At 32.1% G+C, this 22,509-nt stretch overlaps 2 protein-coding genes across 2 annotated transcripts; one reads left to right on the top strand and one right to left on the bottom strand.

Moving 5' to 3' along the window:
- Window positions 1–16,269: 16,269 nt before the first annotated feature.
- LOC108473696 (tubulin alpha-5 chain-like) lies at window positions 16,270–18,932 on the top strand. The gene is made up of 5 exons (XM_017775403.2): window positions 16,270–16,699; window positions 17,122–17,336; window positions 17,427–17,626; window positions 17,730–18,238; window positions 18,375–18,932. The coding sequence occupies exons 1-5, from the start codon at window positions 16,587–16,589 to the stop codon at window positions 18,685–18,687; spliced, it is 1,350 nt and encodes a 449-aa protein (XP_017630892.1). The 5' UTR covers window positions 16,270–16,586; the 3' UTR covers window positions 18,688–18,932.
- Window positions 18,933–20,303: 1,371 nt separating this feature from the next.
- Window positions 20,304–21,537, bottom strand: LOC108473697 (ethylene-responsive transcription factor ERN1-like). Its single transcript, XM_017775404.2, has one exon. It carries the CDS (start codon window positions 21,305–21,307, stop codon window positions 20,504–20,506), a length of 804 nt encoding a protein of 267 aa, XP_017630893.1. The 5' UTR covers window positions 21,308–21,537; the 3' UTR covers window positions 20,304–20,503.
- Between the last annotated feature and the right edge of the window lie 972 nt (window positions 21,538–22,509).

Below are 22,509 nucleotides of genomic sequence, written 5' to 3' on the forward strand. Positions count from 1 at the left end.
CTGTAACACCCTTAACCCGTCTCGGATTAAAGTTACAGAGCATTACAGTACAAATCGAAACATTTAGCTTTAAATAGAAGTAATTATGCAAATTAATTGAAAACATTCAATAATTCATATAATCCAAAGTAAAAATGTTCTTACAGACCTTAACTCGAGCTTATGGGGTCCTAAAAATAAGTTGGGAACATCTAAGGACTAATTTGAAACAAACCAAAAAATTTAGGACAAATTTGAAAAATTAGGAAACAGGGGTCACATAGCCTTGTGGCCAGACCATATGACATAACCCAGGCCGTGTGGATATTCAAAGTATGGGAAACACAATCATGTCCTAGCCCGTGTGAGTATTCGAAATAGGGTTATACAACCGTGTCGCAAGTCGTGTGCCAGACCGTGTGTATATTCGAAATATGGACACACGAACATGTCGTAGGCCGTGTGTCAGACCGTATGAAACATGCACCTAAAATAATAATGACACACAGTCGTGTGGGGTGGCCATGTGTGGCATACGCCATTTGATAGCTCGTGTCCCAGGCTGTGTGCTTCATAAGTTACCCCTAAAACAAGCCAAATCAAACACCTATTCTTGCACACCAAGACACACCATTTCCACATGCATTTATATGATGAAAACACCTTCAAACACACTCCAAAACATACCATAACATTCATCCTATAACTAGCCAATATGACATTAAAAGGCACCACAATTCATACATTAAAATCAATCCAACTAACATATCAAGTTCATTCATTAAGCAAAAATCAAACATACCAAAACCATTTCACACATACATATCATTCAACCAATATTTACCTATCACTATATAGGCATGCATAAGTATTCAACAACACACCTATTTACACCATTATTTAACAAACCATCAATTAAAAACATTAAGGCATACATAAGCTTAACACCACTCAAACATACCAAATTGCCAAGTTAACATTCAAGCCCTATTACATGCCATTTATAACTATTTGCCAAAATAACCAAAAACTACCAAAATGATCGATGGATAGTGTGATAATGCTTCGACGAGATTCCAACAGATCGAGCTTTCCGATGATCTAAAAATCAAGGAAAAACAACTATATAAGCAACTAGTGCTTAGTAAGCTCGTATAAATCTTAAATGTAAACTTACCAAATAGGCTCAATTTATAAAGTTTATGCATAATTCCTTTATCATGCTCATATGTTTAACTGATTCCTATTTTCAATCACTAATCTCACAAGTTAGTGAACTTGTACATAAAACATTCAATTCATCCATATCAAGAGACATATATTTGGAGCATAACCACTTATATAACATTCAACACATTTCCAATGTATCATTCATACATCTCAAAACATTTGCACAAGTATTTTCATTTTATCCATTTAACATATGACTTACCACGAAATCACATTCACTTAATTTAAACCTTTAATGTCCATTGAACCAAATGAAATAACGTCGGATACACGGGAACCATGCTCACACAAAGTGTCTCTGTACATGTAACTATGACCATATCTATAATGCTCACACGAGCTGTGGGTTAAGATGTTAACTACACGATGCTGCTCACACAAGCTGTGGAAAATCCACAACAAATGCAGGACCTCAACCATCGGTAGGACATCAAAGACCAACACCCAAAACTGTTAATCCCTAATGACATGTCATTTATATTCTAATCCCTAATGGCATGTCATTTATATTCTAAGTATTCACGAGGTTCAAACAGGACACTTATTCATCCATAACCTTTCATTTCGGTCATTAAACCATTACAATATACTTTCATGAAATGCACATTTCCAACTATAACTTATAATTTGGTTAACTTCACTAATTGATCCATAATACCAAATTATCACACCATTATCAATTTAATCTAAACATAGCATAAATATTTATTGACATTCATCCAAAACAACAAATAACAAATTTAATCCTTATACGAACTTACCTCGACTAACGCAGTTGCAAAAGTAAAGTCAGTGATTAACCCGAGATCTTAGCTTTTCCTCGATTCAAGTCCGGTTGATTTGTTTCTTGATCTAAATAGTAATTTAGCTCAATAAAATAATTTAAATAGCTTAAGATAACAAATTCAAACCTATAACCCATTTTAAAGTAAATTTACAAAATTATCCCTAATATTTTAACTTTTATGCAATTTAGTCTCTAAACTCGAAACTCACAATTTAACCATTTTTAAGTAAAAATCATGCTAGTCGATTTTTAATAGGTTCACAAGCAGCCCAAATTTTCCACCATTTCACATTATTATTATTGAATTTTACTATATCCTCAATTAGGTCCTTAAACACAAAATTATCAAAAATCGCTTAACAAAATACTTATATTTAATTACCAACTTTAATAATCTATCAACCAAATTCAAAAACACTTCAACTCATTCTTGGAAAGTCCCTAAACTTTTAAAAATTTTACAAATTGACCCTGGGGCTAGCTAGATTAAGCTAATACAAACTCAAACGCATAAAAATAATTAAAAACGAACAAGAATTTCATACCATACATCCAAAACAAAGTTTGGCTGAAACCTTTGTTTCCCAACTATGGTGATTCGGTTTTTACAAAGCAAAATGGGGAAGATGATAGTGGTTTTACCTTTTGTTTTGTTTAACATTTTATTTAAATATTAAATTACAAAATTAACCTTTTAAATTTAATCATATTTCTTATAACTAGACTCCAAAATCGTCCATTTTAATTTAGCTAGGGGAATTTAGCAATTAAGGCCTTTAAATCACCTTTTCATAGCTATTTGATCCAATAAACTAATAGAAGTTAACTTTTGCAGCTTTTACAATTTAGTCCTTTTTACACAATTAACTATCTAAACGATAAAATTTCTTAACTAAATTTTAATACGAATCTAATAAATATTTGTAAACATTAAATAAGTATTTAAACGCTGACTCACTTGTCAGAATTGTGGTTCCAAAACCACTATTTCTGACAACACTAAAAATAGGTTGTTACATGGTCATTTTAAACATGCTCAAATTTCAAGAATACCAATTTAAGCCCACTAACACTTTTTAACAATTTTACATGCCACTTTATTATATATTCATCAAGAAAACGTAAACGCATCCTTAGTCTCATTCTCAAACATGAAAATATCCACAATCAAAGTCCAAAAACATTATCAACAATCTATGAGTCTAGTCCCAAAATAACAACCCACATTACATTTATTCGAAGTGTTTAAAACCAAAAAAGCATACTCAATCACAATGCCTTGCACAGATCATTTCCTTGCCCATTTCATACTCCTCGAGTACACTATTTTTCTGCAGAATTTAAATAAAGAGTGTGAGCTTAAACAAGCTTAATGAATGTTCATAAGTACCTCCGAGCATACATAATAACATAAGTTAAGTGAAAGAATACTAGAAGTAGGTACACAAACACTTTTTCATCATGCCAAATCATCATTTTAATGTTTCATTTGTTCACATAGAATAGATATATATTCTTTCACAAAAAACTTGAGTCACAAATTGAGCATTTCCATTTTGATATATTGGCTCCTTGAGACTATGAAACATAAGTGAACCTAATCACATTTATTGGATAAATAGATCTCCAACACATCGATTGCTCAAAGGGTTTAACATGTCCCATTAAGTGTAGCCTTAGCTCAACATTCTCTTATCTCTTCATCCTGTCCTGGGGCCTCAATCGCCTAATTACAAAACACAAAGGAGAGTATTCATAATCTTATGGCATGCCAACTATATCCAATAATTTTAAGAGATCAGTAAGCCAACATATCCACACTAACACATGATTATTTTCTTTTTTTATTGAAAAATTCCTTTGTTCTTGATCATCATATACACAACACTATCACTTTCACATAGCACGCTAATTGTACTCACTTTGATGCATTTACAAGTGCTTACACGTTGCTCAATCAGCCATAATCTCATTTGTTCACATATGAGTGCATTAAAACTAGTAAATCACGTAACACGTGCTAACATAAATCATGTATCACATGTTGATTTGCTACATCAATTTCCAGACCTCACAACATATAACCACCATTTTGTAAAATGAGGAAAAAAGAATAAGAAGTCTTACTCTCGGAACCTAGGATAGGTGTTTAGGCTAACCTAAGCTCCTGATTAACACAATGAATTGTGTATGCCAGCAGCAACTTTAGAACACATACTGATCTTGCTTTTGCTTGCTAGCCGAAAGCTTAAACAAGCTTCACTATGCCTTTCGCCTTACTCGTGGAGGGCTTCGATGGTTCTGAAACTTCACAAACATAATACACATAATACCTAAAAATCATTAACAATTGCAAACATGTCATAAATCAAACAAAACGCAGATTCAATCTAGCTCTTCTTAAATCGAAAATTTCGACAAGTTTAGTTGAATCTTAAATTTCTTAATCTGAATCTATTTCCATTACTTGGAACTGATCATAAACATCTAATTAATCAATTTATAATAGATCTAAACCACTTATAAACCCTAAAATCTCAAAATCAATTTTTTTCGAAAAATCACCCATAAGCACCTTAAAGAAAAATCATCAAATCTTTAAAATCTGTAACACCCTGAACCCGACCCGAATCACCGGATCTAGATCATAAGTGTTATCATACAGAATAATTAGTCAAACTCATGAAACTGTATTAGATAACCTCTTATTTAAAACATAGTCCTTTTAATTACATTTAAAGACTAAATCTTAAGAAACAAATATGGTACTCAAACATAAAATATTAAAAAATTAAAATATATCTTTCTTAAAACAACCATCTGATAGTTATAGATTAATTAAAGTAAACTCCTACAATACACCGCCGCAACAACACTATATGCATAATTACTCGATATACCTCTTCTTTGGCGTAGTCTTGGCATCGTCCATTAAGGCACATTCTCTTAACATTGAAACCTGAAACATAAATAAGTTCAAGAGAACTTAGTGAGATTTGACATAAAATTACCCTGGTGGATACTTTGTATTTTCATAGGAACTCCTGTACACCAACCATTCCTCTAAACCATTTATTTCGGGCGGATACTGCTACAGTTCTAGCATACCCTTACCCGCCAACTATCATACCCATATCTGATGCAGGTCTTAAGGCACAATTTCAGACCCATGGATGTGATGGATTCACACTACTTCAAGACTCAACAACAATGTCAAAAGCTGAGCAAATCAAATCAGGACTTGATCAAAGACAAGATTCGAGGACGAATCTTTTTGAGGAAAGGGAGAATGATACACGCACAGATGGGGTGAAATTTATTAGATTCCAATCATCAAAATTGCGCGCAGTCTTCACTAAAATGGTCATAACTTGAACTCCCAAACTCAAAATTAAGTGATTCAAAATGCGTTTCAAAGCTAAGAGATAGATCTTCAAACACCATTAGACATCTCAACCTAGAAATGGCAGAATCCTATCCAAAAAGTCATCGAAAGTCTGCTGATTTCCCAAGCCTGAAAATTGGAAATTTTGATGATTGGAATCTAATAAATTTCACCCCATCTGTGCATGTATCAATATCTTTCTTATCTATCTAACTGAATATCCTTCCAGACATTTCACAAATATCTTTGTCACGTATGTGCTTCTTTATAGAACATGCCCATAGAGCCCACCTCAAACTAACTATACCTTAAAAAGTACACTTCATAGACATTCATCACAGGTAGATAAATATACATTTAGTGAATACTTTTGTAGAACTAGATACCATCAAACTCACACTCAAACCATATATTGGTTTAATACTACACAGACCCATATTGATAATGTACTACATGGATCATTTAGATGACTTCCATGCCATTTTACTCTAGAACCCTAGACTCTCAAATAATTAATAATCAGATTTCATATGGTTTCAGACGAAGTCATTATACAACCTAGACAAAATAGGTTCCAGACAACTCTAATTCAACCATTTCATAACATAATCAAACCCATAATTGTTCATTTTTTAAGTCACACATTGCTACGAATATATTCATGTCCAACATTATTAGATCAGCATGACGGATACCTTTATTAACAAACAAATGCACAATTCTTTTCAAAACTTATTCATTTATTTTACAGATCTTACTCTACCCTTAACCTTGAGCATATCAATACCTTATCATTGTCATACATTATTTCAGAATCAATAGAATTTATCCATAATTTACCATAAAAACATATATACATAATTTACCATACATACATGACAGATCATGCCACAAAGGCCAAACAGAATACTCCATAAAGGCATTATACAAAACCTCGTGTTTACTATCCCGATAGACTTTACAAAGGATGTCATGATTTTTTCCTTCATAGACTTATACAAAATTTCATGTATCATGATCTACAATTTCAATTTACACATTATCGAATGCTTCACCATGAACATAATATACAGATATATCATATCATACCATGAGAATTAACCACATGGTCTTACACACATTCATGTATCATGTTCTGCCATTCTAGTTCTCTCTTATTGGAGGCTACACCATGAATGGTTCCAAATCATACCAAGCCATGAATCATAACCACGTGGTTTTTCATTTCTTTTTATATTTTGACTTGCCAATCTAGTTAGCAAAATTGCCGTCATACCATAGACATTGTAAACTCTAAATTATATAGGTTTTTCTAGTAGTTTTTACCATCTTTTTACTTAAAAATAATACTAATCCCGAGTATTTGCTAATTAATTAAGTGAATTTTTCTTATATTCCGACAATGGACATGAATTTATAGAATATGAAAATTTTTGCTTTATTATGTTAATTTTGTACATAAATTAAATTATTTCATGTTATTTATTAATCTGTTACATTTAATTATGCAATGGGACCATGAAGTTGATTTAATAAAGATCTTATTATAATTTTTGCAAGGACATAATAAATTTTACCCTACTGGGATGACAAAACCATGCAATTGGGTCATGAAGATGTTGTTTTGACCCAGTGAAAAAATGTGCTACATGGTGGACAAGTCTGACTATTAAATGCTCATAAAACCATCCAAACAATGAGAAGAGAAGCCCAATTCAACAAGGATTTTTGGGCAGCCAAAAATTATCTTTTGGGATAATTATTTGGAGGTCCCTACACTTGGAAATCATTAAAAATTAGCACACTATGTTTGTTCAAGAAACCGTCTACCCCTTGCATAATTCAAGCATGATTTTATGCTTGAAGCAAGCAACCAACTCACCTTATTTTCCATATATTATGGCTGGCCAAAGATGAGAGAAATCTAAGGGATCTTTGATGCCATATTTAGTACACTCCTCCACCAACCTCAAGTATAAATACCCACTCCCATCTCACATTTCAATCATCCCTCATTCATCATTCATTTAACATTTCTCTTCCATTCTCTCATTTCTTCTCTTCATTCCCACGCATAGCATCCCATACTTTCTTTCTTAGTCAGCAAAACCTTGATAAGATCATCTCTTGGTCGACCACCTTAAGGAGCCATTAGCAAAGGAGCAACACGAGGACGGAAGGAAACTTCTTCAACCGAAGTTCGCAAGGCTGCTGATTCGAACAGAGTTTATTCTTCCTTTACTTGTTACTTTGATTTTAATCATGTTTGCAATGTGCTTTCTTATATTTTCCTTAACAATGGTAACTTAAATCCATTTAGCTAAGATGAGTACATTAATTCAATGAAGTTTGTTTAAATCATGTTTATAGTGTTTGTGCCTCAGTCATTCATGTTTTCAATTAAACTCAAGTATGTATTTCATTCATACGTGATTGGATGCATTGAATTAGTCGAGCGATCCTAACCAGACGACGGCTAATGGACACAATAGTTGAAAAGTGAATTCTTAATTTAGATCCTAACCCAACTAAATTAAAGGTTCGTGATAACTTTAACGAGCTCTATTATCTTGTATAGTTTTTAGGTTTATGTGATTAAATTGTTTCAAACCTAACACGTCTCTGTTGCTTCCATAAATTCTAATAAACCCTTAGTTTAATATGATCAGTAAAATGCATGTTTTACTAAGTAAGAGATTCCGGAATGACTTAATTTGGTTTCAAACTCATGAAAGATTGAGTTGCCATGGAATATTTTTCGAAAACTATTAAACATGAGAAAAATGAATTGAGTTGAATGATATAATTATTCTAGCCTATCCATGTTATTGATTATTGAAGTTTGTGTTGTTACTGTTAAATTCATCTCATACATTTTAGTTAATTATCATACTTAGATTAGAATTGCATTAGGGATCATCTTGCATCTAGATAATTTAATTTAGTTTAATTATCCATCACTCAAAATATTGTGTTCATATCACCAATTTGTAAAACCTTAATTTTGCAATTAATTAATTAACATACACAGTCTCTGTGGAGACAATAACTCTTTTACTTACTTATTACTTGATAACGACTGTGTATACCTGTACAAACCCCAATGTTACAGGCATCACAAAGGGACATTCACATAACATTCACTTACCTAGATAGGTCACACGTTTGACCATTTTACACTATTCGTACATCAGAACTTACCTACATGCTTACCAATCATCACTCTTTGTTACATAATTTTTATACATATCAACATAGCACATAACTCATCCTTACTATACTCATACTCTTACCATTTGTTGTAAATATCTTCATTCCATATATATATTCACATATATATCTACTTGAACAGTACACATAGTAAAGTCAAAGTTGATACTCACCTTCACTCACCTACAGTAACTTGAAGCTCCTGACCGAATCATCCATCATGAAGCAGCAACAACCACTGCTTACAGAACATAGAAACACCATTAAAAACCTATTCATGTACAACTTACCATCATCTCACACACTTACAACCTCCATGCAAAGCCTTACTCTTTTAGAATTTAACATGCAAAGTTGTAATACTTACCTAGAGATGGAATAACGATTGGTTAAACCAAGAATCTAAGTTTCCAGTGCAAGGAAGAAGAAATGAATTCAATTCCAAAAAAGAATCAGAGAGTAACATTTTGAATAAAAAAGAAACTCTTTTCAGAACCTTTATCTCATATATATATTTTTATATATATATAATCCAATCTCCCTTACAAACATTCAACAAGTGTCACTTAAATTCAGAGCTTGTCTATTTTATTGGCCTATAAAGTCCAAAAGAAACATAAATAAAAATCATGCATAATAAATATTAAGATAGTCAATTCAGTTGGTTCCTAACCAAGCACTTCACAACCTAACAAGAAGAGTACTAAGACAAACTGGGCGTATTATACATTTGACGATAAATCATACAGTAATTTGCCTTTTTTTTTTGTCCAGTCAAAACCTTTACTCTTTGGCTAATCAGAATAATTTAAAATAGAATTTCTACTTAATTACTCGGCGTATACTATACACCCACAAGTATACACCAAAAGACACAAACGGGCAAATTACAATCTGCTAAACATAGGTTCGCTTACTACTATATGCCTTATCCTTCAACCCGTCTGAATTGGGGTGTGACAAAATCTTTTAACGATTTGTTAAAGTAAAATTAGAACCCTCTTAATCTCATCGAAATATATTAAAACCCATTTAGAAACAAAGGTATAACTTAGAACTTTGAATTTCGCCATTAAAGTGATCAATTTTGACTAAAATCATTAGATCCATAACATTCTGATATCATGGATCAAAACTTGATTTGAAAAGCTTAACAATCTTAGAACTTAACAAGTAAACAAAAACTCACCTTGGTTGAGAAAGGAAATGGATTGGGGATTGAATTACGTGAAAATCCTTTAGGAACCAAATGAAGAAATTAGTGGTTTCCTTTGAAATTGAGAGAGATTTTAGTGTTTGAGAGAAGTGAAAATCAAGTTGAAGAATTTTCTTGAAAGAAAATAAAGTGTTTTGGCGCTTGTAAAAATTTTCAAATGTTGAAAATGGAAGAGGGAAGAGACGTGTGTAAACTGTAGGGTGTAGGGAAAAATAGGTTGATTTAAAAACACTGGTACAATTGCATTTGGGCTACTCCCAAATTTTACCCTTTTACAAATCAAGCCAATTTTCTAGTTAAAAGTCTTTTTTCTCGTTCCTTTTTAAAATTGATTTTGTTTTTGAAAGTTGTTTAAAGGAAAATATTTTTCGGTTTCTTAATTCTGAATTTTCGATCCGAATTTTAGAGCATAATTTCGAAAATTAATTTCAAGGCCTAAATCAACAAAACTCGGTTCACTAACTCGAAACTACTCGGCCGAAATTTGAGATGTGACAAACTCTTACCTTTACCCCTTGAGATCAAAACCCTAGTTCTTGCTTTTCCTCTCCTTTAACACTTTTATGGAGATTCTCTCATGAAACTAAGGTACTCATTAGCCTTCTCTATAGTTTTACTTAAGAAATACCAAATAAAAAGGAAGGTTTTAAGCTTGGATTTTCTCAACAATGGTGGGAGGATTTTTTGGAAATAAAATAAAAGTCTGGTAGAGACTAAATGGTGGGTGACAGTTTGGCTAGATGAAAAAGATGACAATTTTTCATCTTTTTTCTTCACTTTTTTACACAATTCTACTAAAATATCTCATCATTTTTAATTAAAAAGGTAAAATTGCTAATAAGTCCTCTAGCCATCCATCTTTACACTTTAGCCCTTAATTAGTATGTCTAGAAATATCTACTTGGCTATTTTTTTTTATCCTTTTTCATCTTTCATAATCCCTAGGATGACTCATACTTAACTTTTAGTAAAATTTCTTCTTAATCCTCCTTTCCTTTCTACCACTACTATGTATCTCTTAACTTTTTATTTTTCCTACTTTGGCCACAACAATTCCTATACTCTTTCAATTAAGTCATTACTTTTATTTAAAATTTTCCTATATAAGGAGTATTTTCTAATTTCTTAATGATTTTAAATACTTTCTAATTTAATACTTAAAATTTCTATTTATTCTATTTCAAAATTTTTCGACTAGGTCCTAACTCAATACCTCACTGTACCTAGCTCCGAGGCATATTGTGGATGTTACAAAGCACCTAAGAGATATGTACAAGAGAAAAGTGAAGAAATAAAGAATTTGATGTTTTTCTCTTGATTTTTATGATTGGATGCTCTTCCCATGTGCCTTCAAATGTTATTGGCTTGAATATATACCCTCTAATTCACTTTTGGACATTTGAAGTCATTCGCAGAATTAATCTCAAGCATTTAATGCAACCTGCAAGGTCAAGTCTCGATACTTGAGGGACATGTACCAAGACTTGGCTGAAAAATAGTCATTAGAAGTCTTGAAGTGTTGAGACTAGACAAATAAGGCTCGAGACTTAACGGTAAGTCTCGATACTTAGACTAGTAAGTCTCAAGACTATACTACTCTGATTTATCTTGTGCTTATTGTTTTCATAAATCTCGATACTAGCCACCTAAGTCTCAAGACTTAGTTGTTAGGTAGCAAGAGTTAGGTGGTAAGTCTTGATATTGTACCCTTCTTCAAACCTCTATTTGAAATTGCTTGAGTTGGTTTCGAGACTTTTATAGATAAGTCTTGATACTTGGCCTAGAAAATATATTTTAAGTCTTGAAAACTATTTCGAAGGGCCTTCGAGTTATTCAGAAATATTTGTGAATTGCCCAAGTCATTTGAGAACATTATTTTGAGTTTGAGACTCTCAAAAATAAATTAAACATATTTGATAGAGGAATTTTGAAATTTATTTTATTATTTTAAAATATTTAGAAATCAAAGCTAACATAAAGTAAATTAATTAATTTCTCAATTTTCGTGGAGTAAAAATATGAAATTTAGAATTATACTAAAACCATATTCTTATTTGTATGTATTGAATGTTTACATGTATAGTACAATCAAAATATAAATATAAATACATGTTCAAGTCACCACTAAATATAGAATTAAACTATTACAACACAAACATAATAAAAATTAGAATAAAAATTAAACTATTACACATGACAATAATCCATTGTAGAACTCAAAAATTTACACATTTAATTACAAATGATAAATCTTAAAACTTCCACACACACACACAAACTCAGGACTTTTGCCTCCATTACTTCTTATTTTCCACAAAAATCAGGAGGCGCCACCAGTTTTTTTTCTTTTAATTTAGTAATATCGGTCGGGCAATGCCAAATAGCTGCAAATTGCAAAAGAATCAAAGATACAAATATATTTATTATCAAAATTTTATTTTTATTAATATATTTGAGGCTTATAGGTAAAGAAGAGCGTGCATGTGATGCAAGGTCATACATCCAAATCATCCCTTAAAAGCACTCCTTATCACTTGGGCTGGATTTTTCACAAAAATTTAGGCCTACTAATTTCCCAACTCAGAATTCCCTGTCTATGTAGGCCACCTTTACCAAAGCTTATCTCTATTTCCATGGCTACCTGACAAGATTTGGTGCATCCAACTTATCCTCAAATGACACCTTACCTGCTTACAAACACGTCTAAATACTACAAGCTACCCACATGTCCATCTAACTGCTTCACTTCATGTTCTTAAAGCATATGTCTAATTCTGTTTTTGGTTATATTGGGAGAAAAAAAATGCTATTCACTCTATGGATAGGATAAGTTAGAATGTCATGGCTTTGGACCCATGTTTTTTGGATTAGATGCCCCTCCCAAACTCCTTTTATAACCCATTTCAAAAAAAAAAAAGAGTTGCACAACAAAGTAGTTAAATATAAAAACTATTCCAATTTGTGTACTTTTTCTATTTTTGGAATATATTCTTTACATTTTTATTTTTAAAAATTTAATTCTTTTATTTTTAAATTTAAAAATTCAGGTCTAGTTGTTAATCTCTTACTTTTTTTCTTTACTAAATTTGTTAGTGTGATATTCTAAAATTAAAGAAAAATACTCCTTTGATAATCTTGTCACAAAAATAATATTATAATAAAATTAAATTTAACAAAAAATTTAACGATGTTAATAATTCTTTAAATTTACATCAATATTTTAATTTAAAATAAAATATTTAGATTAACTAATGGTATTATAAACATCAATGTACCAAATTATGTATAAAATTAAATTATAAAGATCAAATATTAAATTTAAGCATAGTCTAAGGATTGAAATTGAAATTTAACCACTTTTGTATAATTAAAAAGTAGAGGAACCACAATTGAAATTGAACCGTTATTGTTAGTAATGTAAAAAAAAAAAAAGTAAGGCCATGTGTAGTATAGATTGGGGTCATGGTTACATTAAAATCCCTTCATGATGATTTTGTTACACCAAAACAATAACACGTAGAAACATTATTTAGTTCTAGTTTTAAGATACATTTTATTTAAAAAGTAATTATTTGGCATACAAACAGTGTAATTATATATCTTAATTAGTTTGTATATTCATACGATGTATAGGTTAATAATGTTTGTTAATGCTGTTATTTTAAGTTGTTTGTTTGCTTAATGTAAAAATTGTAATGGAAGTGTTAGACTGTAGTGATTATTATGACTTGGCACTACAAAAATTATGTAAACAAAAACAACAAAGAACATCAAGGTTTGTTTACGAAGTTTAGTTTCCCTACATCTACGTAGTCTAGAGGAGTGAATAATTTCACTGTTTTTAATCCATAAATGCAAGTGTTTCACTCTATCACTTCTCAAGTATAGAGATATCAGATTTGTACATAAAAATTAAAACACTCACCTCTGAATTCTCTCTTGAGAATTAGGATAGTAAACACTCAATAATATTTACAATAGTTTGCATTGTCTCACAAAAAATAATTCTTCAATGAATAGATTAAAGTGCTCTCAATAAGCTCTCATACAAAACCTAGACAAGCCTCAAAACACATATCAATTTTGGCTTGCTAACAAAGAATCTAGGTGAATAAGAAATAACTCTATAAAAATAGTTATTACAATATAAACATTAAAAGAATAATCAATAGAAGATATGATCTCTCCAAATCAGCAACACAATCTTGATCTAATTTTCACATTCCAAGGACTTAAATTGATTCACACAAATCCAATTTAATCTTTAAAAGCTAATGATTGATTTTCATAAATAAATTATAGTATCTTCAATATAATAACAAATAAACTCCAAAAAAATTTTCCATTAAATTGTCAAACTAATTAAGGTAAGTAATAAATTGTCTTAGTGGCAACTTACAGTGGGCACTGCCAAATACCAATCAACTCCATTATTCATATCTTGCCATAATAAATGTAACTGTTTTTAAAACAAAATAAAAAATATATATATATATGTAAATTTAATCTTAACATAAAAACTCAATAAAAACATATTAGTAGTATATAAAATATGTATTATTATAAAGTTTGAAAATATTATATTAAAATGGTTATAATATATAGAGATGTCAATCGTTAAAATACATTGAAGAAGTATGGATTTGAAATATTATATTAAAAGGTTATAGTAAATAGATATGTCAATATTTTACTATAAATTTTTATACTAAGCACACAAATTTATTTATGAAAAACAATTACAAGAAAAAGAAAAGAATTTTGTTATAAAATAATAACAATAAGATTAATTTTAAAATAATCTTATAAGCTGTAATATACGATTATATAACTTATCTTTAAAGTAAATTATTTGATATAATTTTAAAAGCAAGAGTGAAAAAAAAATTACCTAAAGAAAAATTTTAAATGTTTACATATATATATATATGTGAAAACAATTATGCATATTATTAATTAAAGCTAATTAATGAATAAAAATATAAATGTAAACAAATTACAATATTGTTTGCACTAGATTGGATCGGTTAAGGTATCAATTTAGAAAAAATCATTAGATTAATTAATTTAAAATTGGTACAAATCATTGAATTAGATAAAAATTAATTGAATCGAATAATTAAACTAATTTTTATTTAATTAAATTGAATGAACCGAATAAATTAATCAAATTAAATAAATTACGTAACCAATAATTTAATTAATATGTAAACCTCATAATGGAAGATATGAAATTTTGGAGGCTTACGAAAATCCCCTTGAGAAGGTGTATAAGCCAAAAGCCAAGCTTTCAAGATGTAACGTCAAATGTGACAACTCAATTCATAAAAAGTATATTTGAAATGGTCAAATTAAATTTATAAATGTAATAAGATTTTAAATTTAAATTTTATTATACATATTTTTTAATATAAAAATAATATTATTTTAAAATAATATTTGTTATTTTATAAAAATAAATTTTTAATGATTTTTATTTAATAAATTGTATTGGAAATTTTTGATTTTATAAGGTAGATAAAGAAAAATCGTTATGTATCTTATTTATTTAATTTTTAAATACTAATTAAAGATGGGCGATAATTTCTTAACATTTGTGAAATTAAATAACTTAATAATTATCTTATTAGTAAATATTAATTCATTATATAAGCCACTTTAAGTTGAGATTTTGAACTTTTACTTTATTTTTGGGCTAAAATATCAAAAAGGCTTTTAGTAAAAAATTAAAAAAAACTAAAAATTTAAGCAGATGGAATTAATTTGTATTAATTGGGGCTTAAAATTAAATTAATTTTAAAAAATTAACAAAAGTCATTATCAATTAACTTGATGGTTAATTTTTGTTGATATGATAAATGATAAGTCTAAAATATGGGTTAAAAGTTAAATATATCGAAAAAAGTTATTGGTAAAATAGGTCGATTTTTTAAATTTAGGAAAACATATTATTTTTTTAGAGAGTGTGTGAAAATACGTTAAGCTGGACAAGCATTCATGTTGACACGTTAGAGAAAGCACACTAAGCTAGATGCATTTTCCGATAATTACAAAGAAAGTATGCCCAACTAGACACACTCTCTCTAACATGTCAGTAAAAAAACTCGTCCAGCTGGCGCACTTTCTGCAACCAACTGGACGCGCTTTTACACTCTCTCCCCAAAAATGACTTATTTCCATAAATTTTAAAAAAAATCAACCTATTTTACCAATTTTTTTCGACATATTCAACTAATTTAATCTAAAATATGCCAAATGATAATCTATTCCGTTATTAAAAAAATTAAATCCACAAAATTCAAAAAAAAGAAATACTCCTCCATCTCAATAAACTTATCACATATTATTATTTAATGATTAAATGAGTTTTTATGATTTTAAATTCATTGTTGATAAGAAGGTCTTTTTTAAAAAAAAAATGATAGTAAAAAGGGTTTTATTTCATATAGATATGTATGCATGAAGATATTTAATTAATAAGGATGAAAGGGAGTGGTGGCATGCATGGCCAAACAGTTGGAGCATGAGAGAAGGGGCAAAGGAAGCCGAGCTGGTTGAACTCCATTATACAGTTGGCTACAAATGGCGGGACCCCAACTAACTCTTCAATTGAATATACTTCTAAACGCTTTTCTCTGCCGCCCTTTAATACCCCCCACTTCTTCTTTTTCTTACTTCTAACGTTCATTCATTCCCCTTCAAACTTTTCCTTCATAAGAGAGGGTTGAAGAAACACAAAGTATTGTTTCAAATTTGGATTTTCGAAAACAAGGCAAAAGATGAGGGAAGTGATCAGCATTCATATTGGGCAAGCTGGAATTCAGGTTGGGAATGCTTGTTGGGAGCTTTACTGCCTTGAACATGGAATTCAACCTGATGGGATGATGCCTGGGTACGTTTTGGAACTGGATTTTCTTCTTTCTTTTGGTAGAAATAGAAATTTCTTCTAATAAATTATGCTTCATGAAAATGGGGTTTTTTTATGAAAGTAAAGCTATAGAATTCAACATAATTTTGTTATGTACTTATTGGATTTCCGCTTTTTTTTTTCACTGTTTTATTGTTCTTTAATAAGCGATTATGAGCAATTTGATCAAACTTCTTGCTCTTGTGTCTTCACCTCATTAGCTTCCCAAATTCTTTGCTTATAGTGTTCAAATATATAATAGGAGTTCAATAGCAACATGTCGGTGACTACTAATTTTTCAGTGAGATAATTTTCAGATTCCAGTTGTTAAAACAGAATGAAATCTATAAATGGATCACCAATCATTTAATTTGAACCTAACAAAATTCTTTTGTGTTTGATTGCAGTGACACCTCTGTGGGTGCTTGCCATGATGCTTTCAATACCTTCTTTAGCGAGACCGGGTCCGGCAAGCATGTGCCGAGAGCTATATTTGTTGATTTAGAGCCCACTGTGATTGATGAAGTTAGATCTGGGGCTTTTAGACAACTCTTTCATCCAGAGCAGCTTATTTCTGGCAAGGAAGATGCTGCTAACAACTTTGCTAGAGGACATTATACAGGTACAACAATCTCTTCTGCTGTTCCTAAATAGCAGTTTTATTTCATCTGGTCACTGGATTAAACTTCTTCGTTGATGTTGCCTGCTGCAGTTGGTAGGGAGATTGTGGATCTTTGCCTTGACCGAATAAGAAAATTGGCTGACAACTGTACTGGTCTGCAAGGATTTTTGGTATTCAATGCTGTTGGTGGTGGAACTGGTTCTGGTTTGGGTTCATTGCTTTTGGAGCGCTTATCTGTCGACTACGGAAAGAAGTCAAAACTCGGCTTCACCATCTTCCCTTCTCCTCAGGTAATTCCCTGAACACTTCAGGTAAATGTATGAGATAATCTAGTTGCTTGCTTTTCCCTATGCTTGTGCACAATTAACTGAACAATTATACCGAATTGTGCAGGTTTCTACTGCCGTTGTGGAACCTTACAATAGCGTGCTCTCAACTCATTCTCTCCTTGAACACACAGATGTAGCAGTGCTTCTTGACAATGAAGCTATATATGATATCTGTAGGAGATCCTTAGACATTGAAAGGCCCACTTATACCAACTTGAACCGATTGATATCCCAAATTATATCTTCTTTGACCACTTCATTGAGGTTTGATGGTGCCATAAATGTAGATATTACAGAGTTTCAGACTAACCTTGTGCCATATCCTCGTATCCATTTCATGCTTTCATCATATGCACCAGTAATCTCAGCTGCAAAGGCTTACCATGAGCAGCTATCGGTTCCCGAGATTACAAGTGCTGTTTTTGAACCCTCAAGCATGATGGCTAAATGTGATCCGAGGCATGGGAAGTACATGGCATGTTGTTTAATGTACCGTGGAGACGTTGTACCCAAGGATGTCAATGCTGCTGTTGCTACCATCAAAACTAAGCGGACTGTTCAGTTTGTAGACTGGTTAGTAGACTTCTCTTGCATTTCAGTTCCATATAATTATGCACAAGCAATCTTATTAACATTACAACAAAAGAGTTTTCAAGGAGGAAAACTTAAATTTTGCCTTCTAAATGATTTTGGTGCATCATTTTTTCAGGTGTCCTACTGGTTTCAAGTGTGGTATCAACTATCAGCCACCCACAGTGGTACCAGGAGGTGATCTTGCTCGGGTGCAACGAGCAGTGTGTATGATCAGTAACAACACATCTGTGGCCGAGGTTTTCTCCCGAATCGACCACAAGTTTGATCTCATGTATGCCAAGAGAGCCTTTGTTCACTGGTATGTAGGTGAGGGAATGGAGGAAGGTGAATTCTCCGAAGCCCGGGAAGATCTTGCTGCTCTCGAGAAAGACTACGAGGAAGTTGGGGCAGAAGGTGGTGAAGATGAAGAAGAACCAGAAGATTACTAGATCCATATTACAAGAAATCAGCAGTCGCAGTCAATGATCCACCATGTTCCTCAAAATTTCATTTTACTTCATCAGCCATATTTTTATTGTTGTAAAGTAGTCTCCGTATTTCATTCCTTGAAATCTTTTTGTACCTTCACTGGCTCTATACCTTGAGTGTTTTAAGTATTATTGTGAGAATGGATGCTTTCTGTCCACTTGAGATGTAAACTCTCCATGTCTAATAAAGCTTTAACGTTGTGCCATGACTTTGTGTTCGATTGAATTAAGCCTTCGGTTGTCAGACTCTTCATTTTTTTTTAAATACTCATGTCAAACACATTCGAATAAGAAAGCAGTGATAAAATAAATTAAGCCTAGTCAGGTCTAACAGTCACCCTGGATTCAAGTAGATTTTCTCAATATATAACCTGCAGAAGAACATCCACAAAATATCTAGAATACAGTAATAAAAATTGTGTAAGTGGGTCCCATTGGAACACATTAATGATTTCTTTAAGATCATTAGATAGTAGTATGGATAGAACCTTATCTTTTCTGTCTCAATAGTTGGTAGCTAGCTACCACTTGCCCGTATGGGTGATCTTGGTATGTCCTTATCCCCGAGCTAACCTACTTGATTAAACAAAATAAATGCTCCTGATTCTTCTTTTTGTTCCTACATCAACATTATCTCGATTGGTTTAAAATATAGTCAGGGAACAGTTAGATAATGGACTTGGCAACAATTCAAGTTGCAACGGCAAAAAACTAGAGACTTAACTAGTAATAAAGGTTTCCCATTCTTCTGTTTGATTAAATGTTTAAAATAAAGGTTTGTAATTGGAACTAGAAGCTTTTCATTCAAAGAAAATCAAGAATTCTTTAAGAAAGCATGTTAGCAAAGTTTCATCATTAGTCACAGAACTATGACAAAATTCTCAATTGAGTCACTGAACTTTGATTGACTCAGGATCGCGATCGCACAAGGGTGAGCTAACTTCAAAATCCTACTTCAGTTCGGATTACAGGCTGCAACTTGTCTCCATGAACCTAGAGCAGCTAGTAATAGCCAGTTAGCCATATAAAGGTGGGTTTATTCCTTTGTACACACCGTTTGTCACACTATGGGAGTGCTGAAGCTTGATAAATCATCAACAAGCTTTCCAAAGATCTTAATCCCTTCACATTCCAGCCTCAAAGTGGATCACTAATTTCAGAGGTAATGCAACTGTCATAAGTGATTCATTAAGAAGAAAGCATCTTTTCAGAGGATTTATTGTTAGAAAAGCATGCTCAAACATAATGAACTCAAAATTAATTCCCATTTGAATGTGATTAGATGCATTTAGGGATTCATTTTGCAATGATTTGAGACTGTTGTACCCGAACCACATTAAGTGGAGCATAGCATAGCATGGCTGTATTCTGTTTTTGGTTCATAGGTTGATCATGATTATATAAAATAGGGAAAACCATCAACCTACCGTCCTTTTAGTTTTCAAGATCTCAAACTTCTACACACAGATTCACCCTAAGGCAACAAAACCGTACTTGAGAATCTAATTGAAATATCTGAGCCCTATTTGGCATAGAGAAAAATGAAAGATATAAAGATCATCATTAAATCAGCATGATTTCATAGACTTTTTTATATTGAGAGATGGATAAGACCTTCCAAAGGAATAGTTGACATTTTACAAAATGGAGATCATCTCTGGTCCCTGGCTGTTATTTTGTCCTTGTGGCCTACAATAACAAGCAATGAAACCTAAATCATCTACTCTCTTGATTTTACAAGGATAAATTGAAGCTAAGACCTATTGAAGATCATGTTTCAGAACTTGTAGGAAAACAAAGAGCATAGTGGTGGAAGATCCCACAAGGCTTCACCAGATTCATTGACAGTTTCTATACACTCTTGAACTCCATTCATTGCATAAAGTGAAGCTGATATTTGTCTTTCCACTTTCATCCTCTCGAATTCTGTTAACTCAGAACCAGTTTCCTCTGGAAAATTCATGATTTCTTGTGTATAAAGAAACCTGTTAAACCCTGTTTCACAGATATAAGAAAAATCTGATTGAGAAGATGCACACTCTAATTCCCTTGTGCAATTGCTCATATCAGGTTTATATGCATCATCAAACAGCTGAGTATCTTGAACCATTTCAACAGGAGAAGAATTCTCATTGCTTAGGCCTCCGCCGCTATTACAACTACCGCTGCTAGTAGTAATACTACAGCTGGGGCTGGGGCTGAGGCTAAAACTTGTGGGGGCTGAGGCTAGAACAGTTTGTTGTTTAGCTTCTTTTTTGGTGTTAAGAAGATGACGAATCCGAGAAGCAAGAGGAGAATCGAAGGAGACGTGAGTAACAAAGTTGGTGCGAGTATCGGAACCACGGAGAAGGCAAGCAGCTTCATCATAAGCTTTAGCAGCATCTTCAGCAGTGTCAAAGGTGCCAAGCCACATCCTGATATTTTTGGTTGTGTCTTTGATCTCAGCTACCCATTTACCAGAAGGTCTTTGTCTTACACCAACAAACTTGTTAACCTTATTGATCTTTTTATTTCTTCCCTTGAATTTGCTCCCCTTGCTAACAGGAATAACTGATTTTTGTTGTTGGAACTGGATTTCCATCGGAATAGAATTGAGGGGGGGGGGGGGTTTAAAAGGTATCAATGGTGAAGAAGAACAGAAGGTGTATGCTACTACTTGGTCGATTGTCAATGAATAATGGGGGATTTATATGCTTAAAAGGAGGTCTGAGTTTTCTATAAGCGATTTAGCTAACCACCCAAGATTCTTTGTGTGTGTTTTCTTGTGTTTGTCTTATTTCAGGTACTTATGCTTGCTTTTGACTTTCACTGCAATGTCTTATGTGCCCCTTCTCCAACTTGTGATTTTTTAAAGCATTATAAAAAGGGGCCAATAAAAAAATTCTTGGAAGAGTTGGCAAAATTTTGTCTGTGATGGATTCATCCAAATTATTTATGTTCATTTCAAGACAAAATCTACCTTTTCAAGGACAAGAATGTAATTTTTCAACCCTAGAACAATATATATATTTTTAAGACAAACCTCAAACTTAGGGCAAGGGCAAGGAGGTTGGTTAGTCCTTGTCTAGTTGTCCCCATTCTCTCCCAAGAGTCTCACCCTTTTAACCAAGTCAAAATTTAAGACAAATTTAAAAAAACAAATTTCAAGAGAGCCTCAAAGCTTGCCACTTGGAGGGACTAGAGATAATCCCCTGGAATCTCAGATGAACACAAAAAAGTATGCTTCAAAAACCTATTGCTTACTTGACTCAGACAATTGCACCTACTCTTTAAATTACTCACCATTACCTCATAACAGACAAAACTATCAACAGATTTTTTGATCTTATGCAAGCAAAAGGTAACAAGCCATCTTCGGATGTCATCGACAATAAAAATATACGTATATACATATATAAGACCTTGTCTTATTTCCATGAGAAATCCAAACAACCCTAATAATTAAAGTGGCCTTGAAAGGTATATCATGCAAGGTAACACAGTGCTACAGTACTGATTCATCATGGTTAGCTCTCCAACCTTCCTTATAGGATTGGATGTCAGTTAAATTTCAACTCTCACCAGAAGCCCTTCTAATTGATCCCTAATGTCGACCTGAATGTAATTTTCTTGTGTCAAGTAATTTGTTTCCCTCCAGGAATTGTAAACCCTCATTAAATTCTTGCTTTTGTTGCTGTTCATTTTAGTTTTGCGTGTTTCTCCTATGAAAGTCCGGTTTTAGATTTTCTCGATGCATTGAATTAGTAGGTGTCACAAAAAGATCACTGTTAAATTGCAGCATGT

This window comes from Gossypium arboreum, chromosome 11 (genome assembly GCF_025698485.1).
Source record: "Gossypium arboreum isolate Shixiya-1 chromosome 11, ASM2569848v2, whole genome shotgun sequence".
NCBI classification, from domain to species: domain Eukaryota; kingdom Viridiplantae; phylum Streptophyta; class Magnoliopsida; order Malvales; family Malvaceae; genus Gossypium; species Gossypium arboreum.

Excerpts from the sequence above, each read along its gene's own strand:
- LOC108473696 (XM_017775403.2), top strand. The coding sequence starts at position 16,587 with ATGAGGGAAGTGATCAGCATTCATATTGGGCAAGCTGGAATTCAGGTT. Across the intron at positions 16,700-17,121 it reads CCTGATGGGATGATGCCTGG|TGACACCTCTGTGGGTGCTT; the intron begins GTACGTTTTGGA and ends GTTTGATTGCAG. Across the intron at positions 17,627-17,729 it reads CCATCTTCCCTTCTCCTCAG|GTTTCTACTGCCGTTGTGGA; the intron begins GTAATTCCCTGA and ends CGAATTGTGCAG.
- LOC108473697 (XM_017775404.2), bottom strand. The coding sequence starts at position 21,307 with ATGGAAATCCAGTTCCAACAACAAAAATCAGTTATTCCTGTTAGCAAG.